Here is a 12,264-nt window from a genome sequence, read left to right as displayed (position 1 = left end):
GCTGAAAGGGTGACCCAGAATAACCAAACACACCCTGCCCACTCGTATTAAAATTCTTCAGCATGGCACTCTTCGCCGGGCACACACATTCCACATTACTGGTCAGGGGAAGTGGAGGGGAAAGCTACCTGTTGCTATGGCAACGCCGGCCAAACACAGAGGTCAGACAAGCGTGTCCGTGTCATTCCTAACGTGACAGCGGTTTGCCATAAACCCGGCTCCGGCGTGGTAATAATACTCCTGCGCAGTGGGCGGGGCTTGTGTTGGCCTCTGAGGACGCTGGTCGGGGCCCAGTTTGGCCGCACTCACAAATGGGGAGGCAACACAGGAAACTGGGGCTTCCAGTAAAAACATGTAATTAGAAACACATTGACTGGGAGCTTTGGCATAATACACCCAGCAGGAAGGGAGAGACGCATGCAGGCAGGGATGCAAAAAGTGGAGGACAAGATCACTGGGTCACTGGGAAAGTCCCATGAGAAAATCAAAGGTTGTGCGGCAGAAATGGAAGAGCAGAGACGTGGACATCGTTACAGACCAGGGGCGACTCTAGGATCAGAGCTTTAGGGGTGCCTGGCACCCTTTTAACGCAGTCTTTCTAAACGACAATCTACTGTGCTAACTGTGCAATTAAACATTATTTTGGACCGTCACGGTAATTATGTAACTAGAAAGAAACCAACAATTCAGAGAAAACTTACTGTGACGCTCAGACACTGGGCCGTTACTACAAAGGTGAGGAGGTATTACAAATTAAATTGGATATTTATCTATGAAAAAGCAGACATTTCCAAAATGCAGTATCAATATTATCAATTTAAAAAATGAGAGATTAATGCGATTTTGACTAATGGCTAACAAGCACTATTTTCTTAAAATGGCTCCGAATTTTTTTCTGTATGATCTAGGCATCTAGATTCTGGGTTTAGTTTCACGACGCCGTGATATTTCTAGAGGACTCCTTAGCTCACGATAGATTAACAGATTAACAGACTATTTTTTAGGCTTAAATCGCCCCCGTTACAGACACAGAAAAAAGCAGAGATATCTCAACACCCAGTCTGACCTGTCAGTCCAACAAGACAGACATGTGGCAGACAATAATATTCCACTGTTGGAAATCCCTACTACTACTACTACTGTTTACGAGATGCAGTATAAATGCTACTGTATTTGAGAGTGCGTCAGTATGGCCTGGAGGCCTCACCACTAACAAGCAGGCGGCGGGCAGCACAAGCTCAGCGGGCAGCGAGGGCGGGCGACTGCAGCCACGCCCTGCACGGCCACGCGGTGAACCGAGCTCCAGAGGGAGAGCAGGGTAACCTGGCCACATGAGATCTGAGAGTTATCACTAACCACGCTCCTCTGGAAGCCTGGCAGAGAGAGGCTGATGGGAGCGCCGGAAACATGCTGGTTTTGATTTCTTTATGCAGCGGAGCTGAAATGTAATCTATCATAAAGTCAGTAATTAGTTAATTGTTAAAACAAACAGCACACACTCAAAGAGGTGAAGATAGACATACTGTAGGAGTTATGTGTTTTTAGGAAGCCAAAACCACACATGGCAAGATTGATTGAGTTTCAACAGCAGCCCGTTCGACAATCTTCACAGAGCGAAGATGAGAAAGACTCGCAGCTCTCCCACTTCACTCCACCGCTGCGGAGATTCTCACAGATAAATCCTGAGATACTAGAGAGCCTCTGCAGGGGACGGACGTGAGAAAGACTCCCCACATCCACAGAGAGAAACCATCACAGGCACTATTTAGAGTGTGGCTTTACGGATCAGGCAAGTGGTGACTGTGGCCTCAGTGAGAAGAAAAAGCATAATTAGCCCTCGCTCCCAGCAGACTGGCAACCCAAGAATAGGGGTTAGATTAACAACGAGAAAGCGAACACTTTTAATCAACTCTCAAAGCGTTTGCTTGCAACCCCACCCCCAACGTCAACAGTTCACAAACACATAATTAGAACGGGCGGAGGAAATGGATGTTTGGTAGGTGATGAGGTTTTATATATTTCAAAATACAAAAGTGTGAAGTGACAATTCACAGTCTACAGATGCAGAATAAACAGCGGGAATGTGCATTAATCACAGGGGCAGTACATGAGGAAGCAACTGGGTGTGGACATAAAACAGGAGAGAATTGCACTTCTATTGAAATACATTAAATACTGTATCGAACAATGATGAACAAAGAACTTAAACACATACCGTAAAGGCACAATAACCCTGGGCCATTCATATGAAAACATACTCAATACATTAAGAAAGTCAACACACACAGTACTTTGGATTCTCTTCATGTCCCTAAGACAATTTGGGACGCAGAAACAGTAACACACTTTAAGCACCAAAAGGCCGTGGGAAAGGGAGGAACTCATTCATCTTAAATTAATAATGTACGTCCAACCGTTTTAAAGTTATACCAGATTATACCTAAAAAGCCATGCAACTTCTGCTCTGCAAGGTTTCTTGATCGCTTTTTAAACGAGGGCCCCAACAGATCTGAAATAGGAGCATGACAGACTGAGGACAGTACTGTATGTTTATAGTCTCTGGCCATCATGTAAATAAAAACTTACATGTGTGCTGTTTCAGATTTTGTAGCTGGTTAGAATTACAGTTTTCAGAGCTTCACTTCTCTCCATCTCCCGTTCAAACATTCTGTTTAAATACTTTTATTTTGAAATAATAAATGGAGCAACATGCTTTTGAAGTGTGCTCTGGGGCTTAACAGAGTCTAAATATTAAACATGTTTGGACGCCAAAGAACCGGTGTAAACATGTAGAAAGCGTACAGGTAGGTGCGCTTCAAGGTCTACTGGCCACAGATGTACAGTAATGTGTTCAGACAGTTGGTCAGTAAATGCTACAGTGGAAGAGGTCAGGCTGTAACAGTATGATCAGTAACACTGGTTAGAAGTCCGACAGACTTAAAGTGAAATAACAGACATTTCTGTGAGCAGACACAGCGGCTCTGAAGGCAGCTCAAACAATACCTAAACAGTAGGGCTTCACAATATATGGTTTTTGTATCATCATCGCGATATCAACTTGCACAATAAACACATCGCCAAAGGCTGCGACACATCGCCAAAGACACTGAGATGTTTTGAGTTAGTTGAAAGAGAGTATCAGTAGAAAACTACACTTTAAATCTAACTGTCATCTTTTTTTAATGGTGCTTTTTATGTTCAATGTTCAATTCGTTCAATAAAATAATTTTAGAAAAGTTTTTCGTTTGGTTTTCCAAATTCAACAAGCAATTTGTTGTATTTTAGCAGAATACTGAAAGCAGCAGAAAGGCAGAACTAGGTACACTTTAATATTTGTGTATTTATTGCAAGTAATATCGTTATCGCGATATTCAACAACATTATCGCATATTTTCCTCATATCGGGCAGCCCTACTAAACAGTATGACAAAACTTTACAAATTACAAATGTACAGCCTGTGTTTCAATTCTGAAATACTCGCCCAAATGTTTTCCATATCCTACATGTGTGTATCTTTAATAACAACATTTCTGCTATCGCTCCATCTGTGTATACAGTATGTATAGGCCATACTGGTTATAGGGAAACTGAACTTTATCTGAGGAATCAGATATCATTGTCAGCCAGCGGTTCCATAATTGGCTCTAGCTCTCCGTCTCCCCGTGGACGTTCTCCATGTGTACTTTGAGGTAGTCGTTCCTGGTGAACTTCTTATGGCACAGCTGGCACTCTGCCATTGGCCGGTTCGGGTTGTGTGTGAGCTTGTGCCTGCTCAGCATCTTCTTCAAGCTGAACGACAGGTCACACACCTAGAAAACACACGGAACAATACAGGATTTTAAAAGTGATAATTGAAGCTAATAAACACACTTTAAGTTGTTAAACCCGTGGTCTTATTTGCCAAATTCTTCTGCTCTGTAGAGTTCAGGTTTATCACCGGCACAGCTGGAGACACAGAGAGCGATTTGTAAATCACACGCGGCGGACCTTGGCGACAGACTTTGTTTCCTCCACCAGCAGCGAGAGGGAATGCATGCAACTTAACATCCATCATAAATGAGCCATTTTACACTGTACAAAATGACTCCATCGTCCTCTATCAATCATGATAATCTGCCGCTGGCTGCCGTGCAGCTGCAGTTTAACATACTGCTTCGAGAGGCACAGCATGTGTCCTCCTCACTCTATCTGGGAAGAACTTCAGTGCAATGACTACATTCAGAAAGTCTCACAGACAGTTGACATCTGTGGCAAAAGAAAAACAGAATGCCTGCGAGAATCATTTTTGGTTTCAACACAATCATGGTGAAAAATAAGGAGATTCCTGTCATAATATGATGTGGTCGGTTCAGAAATTTCTATTTCCCAACTATTTTTTGTGTGAGTGGTTATAAGTTAATAACTGTACACAGGGTTTTCCTACCATAATAATTCTTTCGGTAGGGGCACACTGGCCGCGAAGCGTAGACTTGTGCCCGATCGGGCGCCTGGCTGCTCAAACCAGATGCGCATTTCTCTGCGCCGGTCATAAAGCGATTCTGTTCCTCTCCACTCTACAGAATGGATTTTTTTCATCATGGGTAACTTTATAACCTCATGAAATTGTAATGTAAATGTGTTCATGACAACTATGCATGCATTTTTACATGTGTGGCCTGCTACAGTAATGGCTGTAGTAGGCAAATAGACAAAAAGCTTTTGTTGCCAGCAGTGTGTGTGTGTGTGTGTGTGTGTGTGTGGGTGTGTGGGGGGGTGTCTCACTCTCTATCTGTCTGTCTGTCTCTCTGTGTGCCTTATCGCTTGTCTCGCTCTAGACACAGCCGAGAAATCAAGCAGCCAAAATCCCCATAAACCTGCGTGTTTTATTTTGAAATTAGTTTCTTCGCAGAAGAAATAGAGATAGAGACGCCGAAACGGTCGCTGCAGCAGGCGCTGATCGCAGCCGGTGTGAACAGATCGGATAACATGGACGGCGATATGAAGATGGCTCTGCGGCCAGCGTGTCTCTGCCGTTAGGCGCGACTTATGATTGTAGTTGGTCCCCATTCAACTTCTTTAGCAAGTTTTGACTTTACACTTACATTTTTTTTTATTTATTATCTTTCCAACGTTACGATAATGGTCCAAAATAATGAGAAATTGAATTGATAAATGTCACATTTTCTTGAGGACCCCTAACCCCCTTGCCCAATACGTACACCTAAGTCTTCCACAAACCCAGTGAAAACACTGCTACAGCAACATATCATCAGATTTACAAGTAACTCGTATTGATGTGCTATCATGTCCTAGCTGTGCTATCCAAATATCTGTCAAACAATCAACAAATCTGATCCAGTCAGTAAAATATTAGAGATTTTATAAAATGCACCAGTGGCAGGAGCTGATGAGAGAAGGGCCTTCTCATCTCATCCTAACCCAGATGTTACTGGATGCTTCTACAACATTTTTAATGCTGTTATGACAGACGCTGCTTATAGAGCCCCTCTAGCTTGTCTGGAAAATGTTCCTGGAACTGTGCGATCCTTTTGTCTGACTCAAAATCCACTCTGAAATAAAATCCACATGTTATTTCTATTATCTTTTTAGTTTAGCGTAGAATTATTTACATGAGAATGTCTCTTCCCCAGCTGGGAAAAAGAAGCCAGATGAATGTTGGATGTCTACTGATGCTTCACTGACGATGAATAGGAAACTGATTCTGTGGTCGCAAACAACAACTCTATGCCCATTTTTTGGTTTGGAACGTGAGGCGATGCCACGGATTAAGGCTTATTAGTGTGTTAAAGCTCAAACGAGAGTCTGAGAATCCAGAGTTGGGTGATGGATTAGACACGATTGTTTTTTGATGTTCTTCAAAGAATTAAGAGATATTTGGACTCCAGAGTTACGATTTAAGAGTATCGTCCATGACTGAGCTGTCTAGATCAAAGGCTTTCAAAGTCTGACACTGCGCCTCCCACATTTTAGTTTATTAGCTCAAATAGGCATTCGATTTTTGTCTGAATGTCCTCAGGTTTTCAACAAAGCAAATATCTGAGTAATGTCAACAGAAGTATTGAACGGCGCTGTAACTCCTAGTATTGTTATTATTATTTGTCTTACTTCTATTTTGGGGTATAATCTTGCAGGTTTTGGTACTACAGTTCCAATAATGCTTTGGATGTGCTTCTGAATTTGGACACTGTGGGATAAAATGTGTTTTTAAGTCTGTATTTGTATTTAGTAAGCAAAATGGCACCATTACAGTAAAAGTACAGTATGCTGAAGTAGTTATTATCAGTTCCTGTTTGCAAAGTTTCTATGAATGTCCATGTGAACCATCGCTGGATTACTTTGATACTGAAGAAAACTTAAAAACATGATGATTCTCAAGCAAGTTCTGAGTTACAAGGTTTGTCTTTCTTTCAAGGATTTCTAAGTGGATTTATGGGCATTGTTTTGCAATGGACACAATGATATCAGTGAAAGATTTTAGTCACTCTGAATCTAAAAAGTTATGACTCCAAGAAGAAGTAGCTTAAGCACTTTAATTGACCGTGCTATTGAGCGAGCCAAACTACTTTGACTTGCTGTCCTTTTTTAGAACAGTTTGCACCTGCCTCTTTTACCTCACGCAGCATTAGTCTGAAAACCTCTGGTCTACAATAACATCAACATCTTCTGTCACATGTTCCCTCCCCAGTCTCTGAGAATAATTATTTCTCCTGCAGTATTATAAGCAGAGGGTAATTTCTCCCTCTGATCCTCTCAATGTGTTTACGTGAGATCAGCCCACTCTGCCCCTCCAGAGAAGCAAGATCACTATCTGCCTCTTACTGAGCCCCCCCAACTCTTCCCCACATCTGGCCTTGTGCCGTCACATAGAAAGTACACACAGACAAACACGTGCAAGAATCCAGGGAAGACAGAAGTTGGATTAGAGATAAAGTAGACGTAGTTGGATACTCACATCACATTGGAAAGGTTTCTCTCCTGTGTGGGTCCTCATGTGCTCGTCCAGTCCTCTTTTCTGGCTAAAGGCTTTGTTGCACTCGCTGCATTTATACGGCTTTTCCTGCAGCAACACACACACACACACACACACACACACATACACACTAAGTTTAAAGAGGGCACTTGATCTGTCAGTGTGCAGCAGAACAATACATAAAATAATACTTGCCCAGTTTGGTCACATATGGCATACACCAGGGTAATGACACACACATGTGCATGCACACACGCACGCATGCACACAGAAAAACAAACAGACACGCACAGCACAGTGGAAAACACAAGATGTGGAAATATCCCAGTAACACGCACACACGCGTGCACACACACACAAACACACACACACACACACACACACACACACACACACACACACACACACACACACACACACACACACACAGATAACTCTCACTTGCTTCACACCCCGGTGTTCTCCCTGTGAGTTTATGAAGATATGAAATGAAAGGTTGTACAGCCCCTGCAGTAGGGAGGAAATGACCGGCAAAGGGGCCATCAAAAACACATGGATTCCTCAAAAGAGTAAGGAAAACACAGCACAGAAAATCCCTTTGAACATGTATCAGAGCACTGGCTCTCTGGGGCTGTAGAATATCACTCCTCTGTCTCCACACCTCATCAGTTTACCAAAGAACATTTCCTCTGCGCCTTTCGGAGGCCTGTCTCGGTGTCAGTCAAAGCAGCTATCTCAAGTGTGTGTGTGTGTGTGGGTGTGTGTGTGTTCAACAGGGTGGACGGCTGCCTTGAAGAGTAGGTGTGTCCTGCAGTATGAAGGGAAACAGCGGTGACACCTACTGTAAAAGACTTGAGGAGAAGTAAGAAGTGTGGAGATCGTCACTCTTTGGGAAGCTGTTTTTGACAAGTCTGGCTGATAGCAAAGGCTCTACCCATTTAAAGCTTAGTTGTCATGGAAACAGGGTGAATGCAGGAAGTAAGGGTCCTGGGAAAGGCGCTATCATGTGGGCGGGGCAAGGAGTGCCCAGTGACACAGGATACAAAAGGAGGTAAAGATCAGGTTCACTGCATATGCGTGTGTGAGCGGCTTTAAGTATGCAACTGTTTGTGTGCATGTGACACTGTGTGTGTGTGTGTGTAAGATAGAAACCCGCCTCGACTCTGTTATGATCTGTGTAATGCAAATTACAACTTAAATCTTCAGCTTTAACAAGGATCATTTCTTTTTCTATGAGGAACTCTTGTATGACCAAGAAAGAAAAAAAAAACTATGAGGGGTCAAAGTTCAAAGGCCAGGAAACACATGGATGGACTTAGGTGATATGGTGTACCCAGAATGCATCACTATGACCCCGGTAACATTGAACATCTGTACCTGGTGACCTTCACTCTTCAGCAGCTGTTCACCCTTTAGCCTGTGGCCTGTTCTTTTCCTCTGAGTTTGACCACTCTCAAGCAAATAGCACATATATACATGCAAAGATGGAGTTTGGATGGAGAGTGTTTATTTGCGCCAAAAGAGCCTCATGTGTCAAGTGAAATATGTGGGTATTTGTAAAGCAGCATGCCGACGGGATGTCTTTGTGCTCTATCAGGCTTCAGGGTGCAGTTAGAAATCAACAAAGAGCACCGGTCCACCTTAATAGGGCGTTTTCTGTATTTATTTCTAAAGTCAATAACGCAGCATTTCATTGTTATTTTAACAGAGCATTAGTAAAATGCTCCTAGGCTCGTGCACAGTGCGCGCACACTATGTTTGTTACACACACAGGGACGCACAGCAGCACACAAACAAATACAAATACAATACAAATATTACGGTGCAAATCCTCCATCATAACAGCAATGCTCCAAGGTCCAAACACGCCTGGCTTTTAAAGGGAATGGGAGATGATCTCTGATTGGTTGATTGCATGTTACGCCCAAAACACACCTCTGATTAATGAAGACACTAAGTACAACCCTTTAGAACCAGGCGCCCGGCGCACGGAACCATTTTTCCGCCATCAAACTAGCAAAAGTGGATTCATACATGCCCTAAACGCACCTGGTTCAGGCACCTTCACGCCGTGACCTTAGATCGTTAAAATAGGGCCCATGGTGTCAAATCATAATAGACGTTATTTTAGGACACTTTTCAGGTAGAGTAACTACACTCTATAATTTACAGAGACCAAATAATTTCCCCAATTGGAATTGTTAGAATGGTTCTCCTACTAGCGTGTGTCTGCCTTAATCACTATCAGGAAAATTTAAAAAAAGGAAAAGTTTAACCTTTTAAACTCTCTCAAGTGTCCTAACAGCCTTCGTGCGTGAGAACGAAAGATAAAACCTTTTACATAAAATGTGCGTTTGTAATCATACAACAGCCATCATCAGAGATCAAAACCATATTGTAAAAAAAATCTCTTAATATCCAAAATGTCAGAATTTCATATCGGCATCAAATGTGTTCCACTTGAGTTAGCAGACGATGTGGTTTGTGGTATACACACACATCTCAAATCGTCGTGTACATTAAGAGTGAGCTGCAGCTCTCTCAGCCAAATGACAGTGACTTCATCTGGTTCTGCTGTTTGTAACTGTTCAGCCCATATTTCAGAGTGCTGTGAGCAAAGGCAGATCTGGGAACATTAGGAGCAAAACATCAGTCAGTTTAATCAGCAGCTCACTAGAAAATTATACCTGCCTGTTTCTACCGAGGGACGTCAACCTGGGCAGGATACGTCCATTATCAGCACACGGTAACAGCAGAGCGCTGTGCTCTGGACAACATTAAGAGAGGACAAATCTTTGAAATGAACAGTGTTGACAGGCCCTGAATGTCACAGTCATAACTGTATGAATTGATGATGGAAATCTGTGATGAAATACATATTAAGTCGCATTTATCAAAAGTGCCACCAACACATGTCCAAATGCTCACAAAGAGCTCATGGAAAGTGGCGCTTTGGTAGAGAACTTCAATTGTTTCAAGTGATGCTGGGAAACGAGTGCTGTCCCGACCCAGGATATGACCTCATGACGTCCAGGGAGAAACCTACCTTTTCCTTTCTCCACCCCGAGCCCTGGCTACCTTTACATTTACATGTTGGGGCCATTAAAACAATGTTTCCTATGTCCTATGTCGGAAAGTTTCTCCCAGTTTCTAAAGCAGTAAAACTGGGGATGTCACTAACAAACACCAGTCAAGTAAAGTGTGTGTCATTTTCTCTTGCCTTTTGCATCACTAGATGATTCATCAAAGAACCTGCAAATGTGGGATTTACCTCATAATTAAATGGGTAGGGAGTGTCACTTACGTGTAAGAATTTCTTTACGCACACTCTGAAGTTCAGAGGAAGGCTGGACAGAAAAACTGAAGCGAAGCGCCCCAGATTGAATGATTGAGTCAGTGGGACACCTGACGCTGTGTGAGCATCCCTTTCTCTCTTGCTTTGTCTCGACACCTTTTCACTGCAACTGCATTGTGGTATATGGTAAAACACTAAAAATATTGCAATTAAGTGTTAATAGGCCTTTTTCACAGCATTTTGACTTTGAAAAGCAAACGTGTTACTCATAATATTAATAATGGCTCTGTTCTAGGGCTGTCCTCGACTAATGAAGTTCTTAATCGACTAATCGATTAGCTGATTTAATCGACAGACCTGTAAAGCTAAAAAGAATCATGCACCACTTCAAATCTTGTGGTTACCAGATATGCTCATACGTTTTTTTTTTTAAATAAGTCATTCAGCATGAAAAGCATAAAAAAAATGACTAATCGACTAGAGAAATCTTAGTTGACTAAGACCAAAACAATTAGTTGACTAACAGACTAAAAGGGGGAAGCCCATTCAATTGTCCCAGTAAGCCATGACAGTGAGCCAGCATGCACAATATCAGGACCCTGAAACGATGATATTGTTATCGTACGAAAACTTAACAATTTGTACGATATCCTAAAAAATTACTAGCCTGGTTGACACCAGACCCTTCTCAGTTGTAACTGAGAGTGGGTCTGGGGAAAGCTCACTGACAGTTAATTTCCAAAGGGGCGTCACCAACGGACGCCGCTCAAATGCCTCTGGACGCAATTGGATAGTCCTTCAACCAATCAGACCAACGATCCGGGTGACGCTGCGCTTCAGTAGCCGTCATGTTGAATGTAAACAAAAAGCTGCTTGCCGTCGATGTGCTTTTGTCATCGCGTAAAGCCCGCCTCAACGGTTGTGATTGGTGCCTCGATTTTGGGGACATTGGAAATGGGTTTGAATGGGCTCTTCGCCAGACTGACTTGCAGAGCAAATCTCAAGTTGCCGGAAGTTCGTCAGGGTTTACCCAGGCTACAAAATTATGGTCACATTTCTGCATCTATTTTACAGTTGTTGAGACAACAAAAGGGTACTGCGAGCTGGGTACCGGGCACCGTGAGGTGACAGTCGTGATAGTGACTATACTTTAGCTGACATAAGCTGACTGTCATGCAGTAACGACAGTTAAGTTTAGGCAACAAACACTAGTTAAGATTATAAAAAGAAATTGTGGTTTGGGTTCAAACACTGGTCCCCTTTAGACGCACCCTAGTGGCAGCAAATGTAATTTGCAGCCAGGGTCGTCTAGCAACTCTCCGTTGGCTTGCGAGCTGGAAAAACCAAATTCTGGTCAGGCCAATCACATTGTGTATAGAGTCGGTAGGCGGGCTTAAATTAATGACAGAGTTGCAATGGTTCGCGTGGATTCCTTGCTACTTGAAAACAAAGAAGATGGCTGCTGCTGCTGGCGAACAGCGGTCTTTGGAATCGGCTTTGGCCGCGACTCTGGAAGACTTGGAGTTCAGCTTTTCTTTGAGAAAAGAACAAAGAACGGCACTGAAGTCATTCTTAAAAAAGGAAGATGTGTTCGGAGTTTTGCCGACCGGATACGGCAAAAGTTTAATCTATCAACTAGCGTTGCTCTGGCTGGTTGTAGCGCTATCCTATTGCGTGCAGAGGGAATTGGAAAGACAACCGTTCATTCCGCCCCTTGGATTGAGCCCTGTCAATGGTGAGTTCCTAGACCCAACATATTGATGTGGGTCTGGCTTGTCAGTTGTCAGGCTACTTAAGTAGTACTCCCGGGACATGAATTCCCCTCCCCTGCTTAAAACCCCTGTTTCTTATACAGCAGCAGTCAATGTGGTGCATACAGTAATAAATTCGTGGAATACATACGAATGACAATGCATTTCTTTTCCTAGCTACATGTACGACTGGTTCATGAGCCAGCCTGATTATTTACATCTGTGCTTTTCCTACAAAGGCCAAATA

General features: G+C 43.0%; 1 protein-coding gene across 2 annotated transcripts in view; it reads right to left on the bottom strand.

Moving 5' to 3' along the window:
• Nucleotides 1–1,990: 1,990 nt before the first annotated feature.
• Nucleotides 1,991–12,264, bottom strand: part of prdm5 (PR domain containing 5) — a 38,150-nt gene continuing 27,876 nt past the window's right edge. Inside the window, exons 15-16 of one of the 2 annotated variants that reach the window (XM_039812443.1) lie at nt 6,954–7,058; nt 1,991–3,810 (exon numbers count right to left, since the gene is read on the bottom strand). In XM_039812443.1, coding sequence (XP_039668377.1) covers nt 3,646–3,810; nt 6,954–7,058 — 270 coding nt within the window. In that variant the 3' untranslated portion in view covers nt 1,991–3,645. Of the gene's footprint in view, nt 3,811–6,953; nt 7,059–9,658; nt 9,739–12,264 lie in introns of those variants that run through there. The other variant, XM_039812444.1, reaches the window with a different exon arrangement.

Source organism: Perca fluviatilis, chromosome 9 (assembly GCF_010015445.1).
Source record: "Perca fluviatilis chromosome 9, GENO_Pfluv_1.0, whole genome shotgun sequence".
NCBI lineage: Eukaryota > Metazoa > Chordata > Actinopteri > Perciformes > Percidae > Perca > Perca fluviatilis.
Note: the sequence above shows the minus strand (reverse complement) of the source record. Positions and strands in the feature narration are given on the sequence as shown.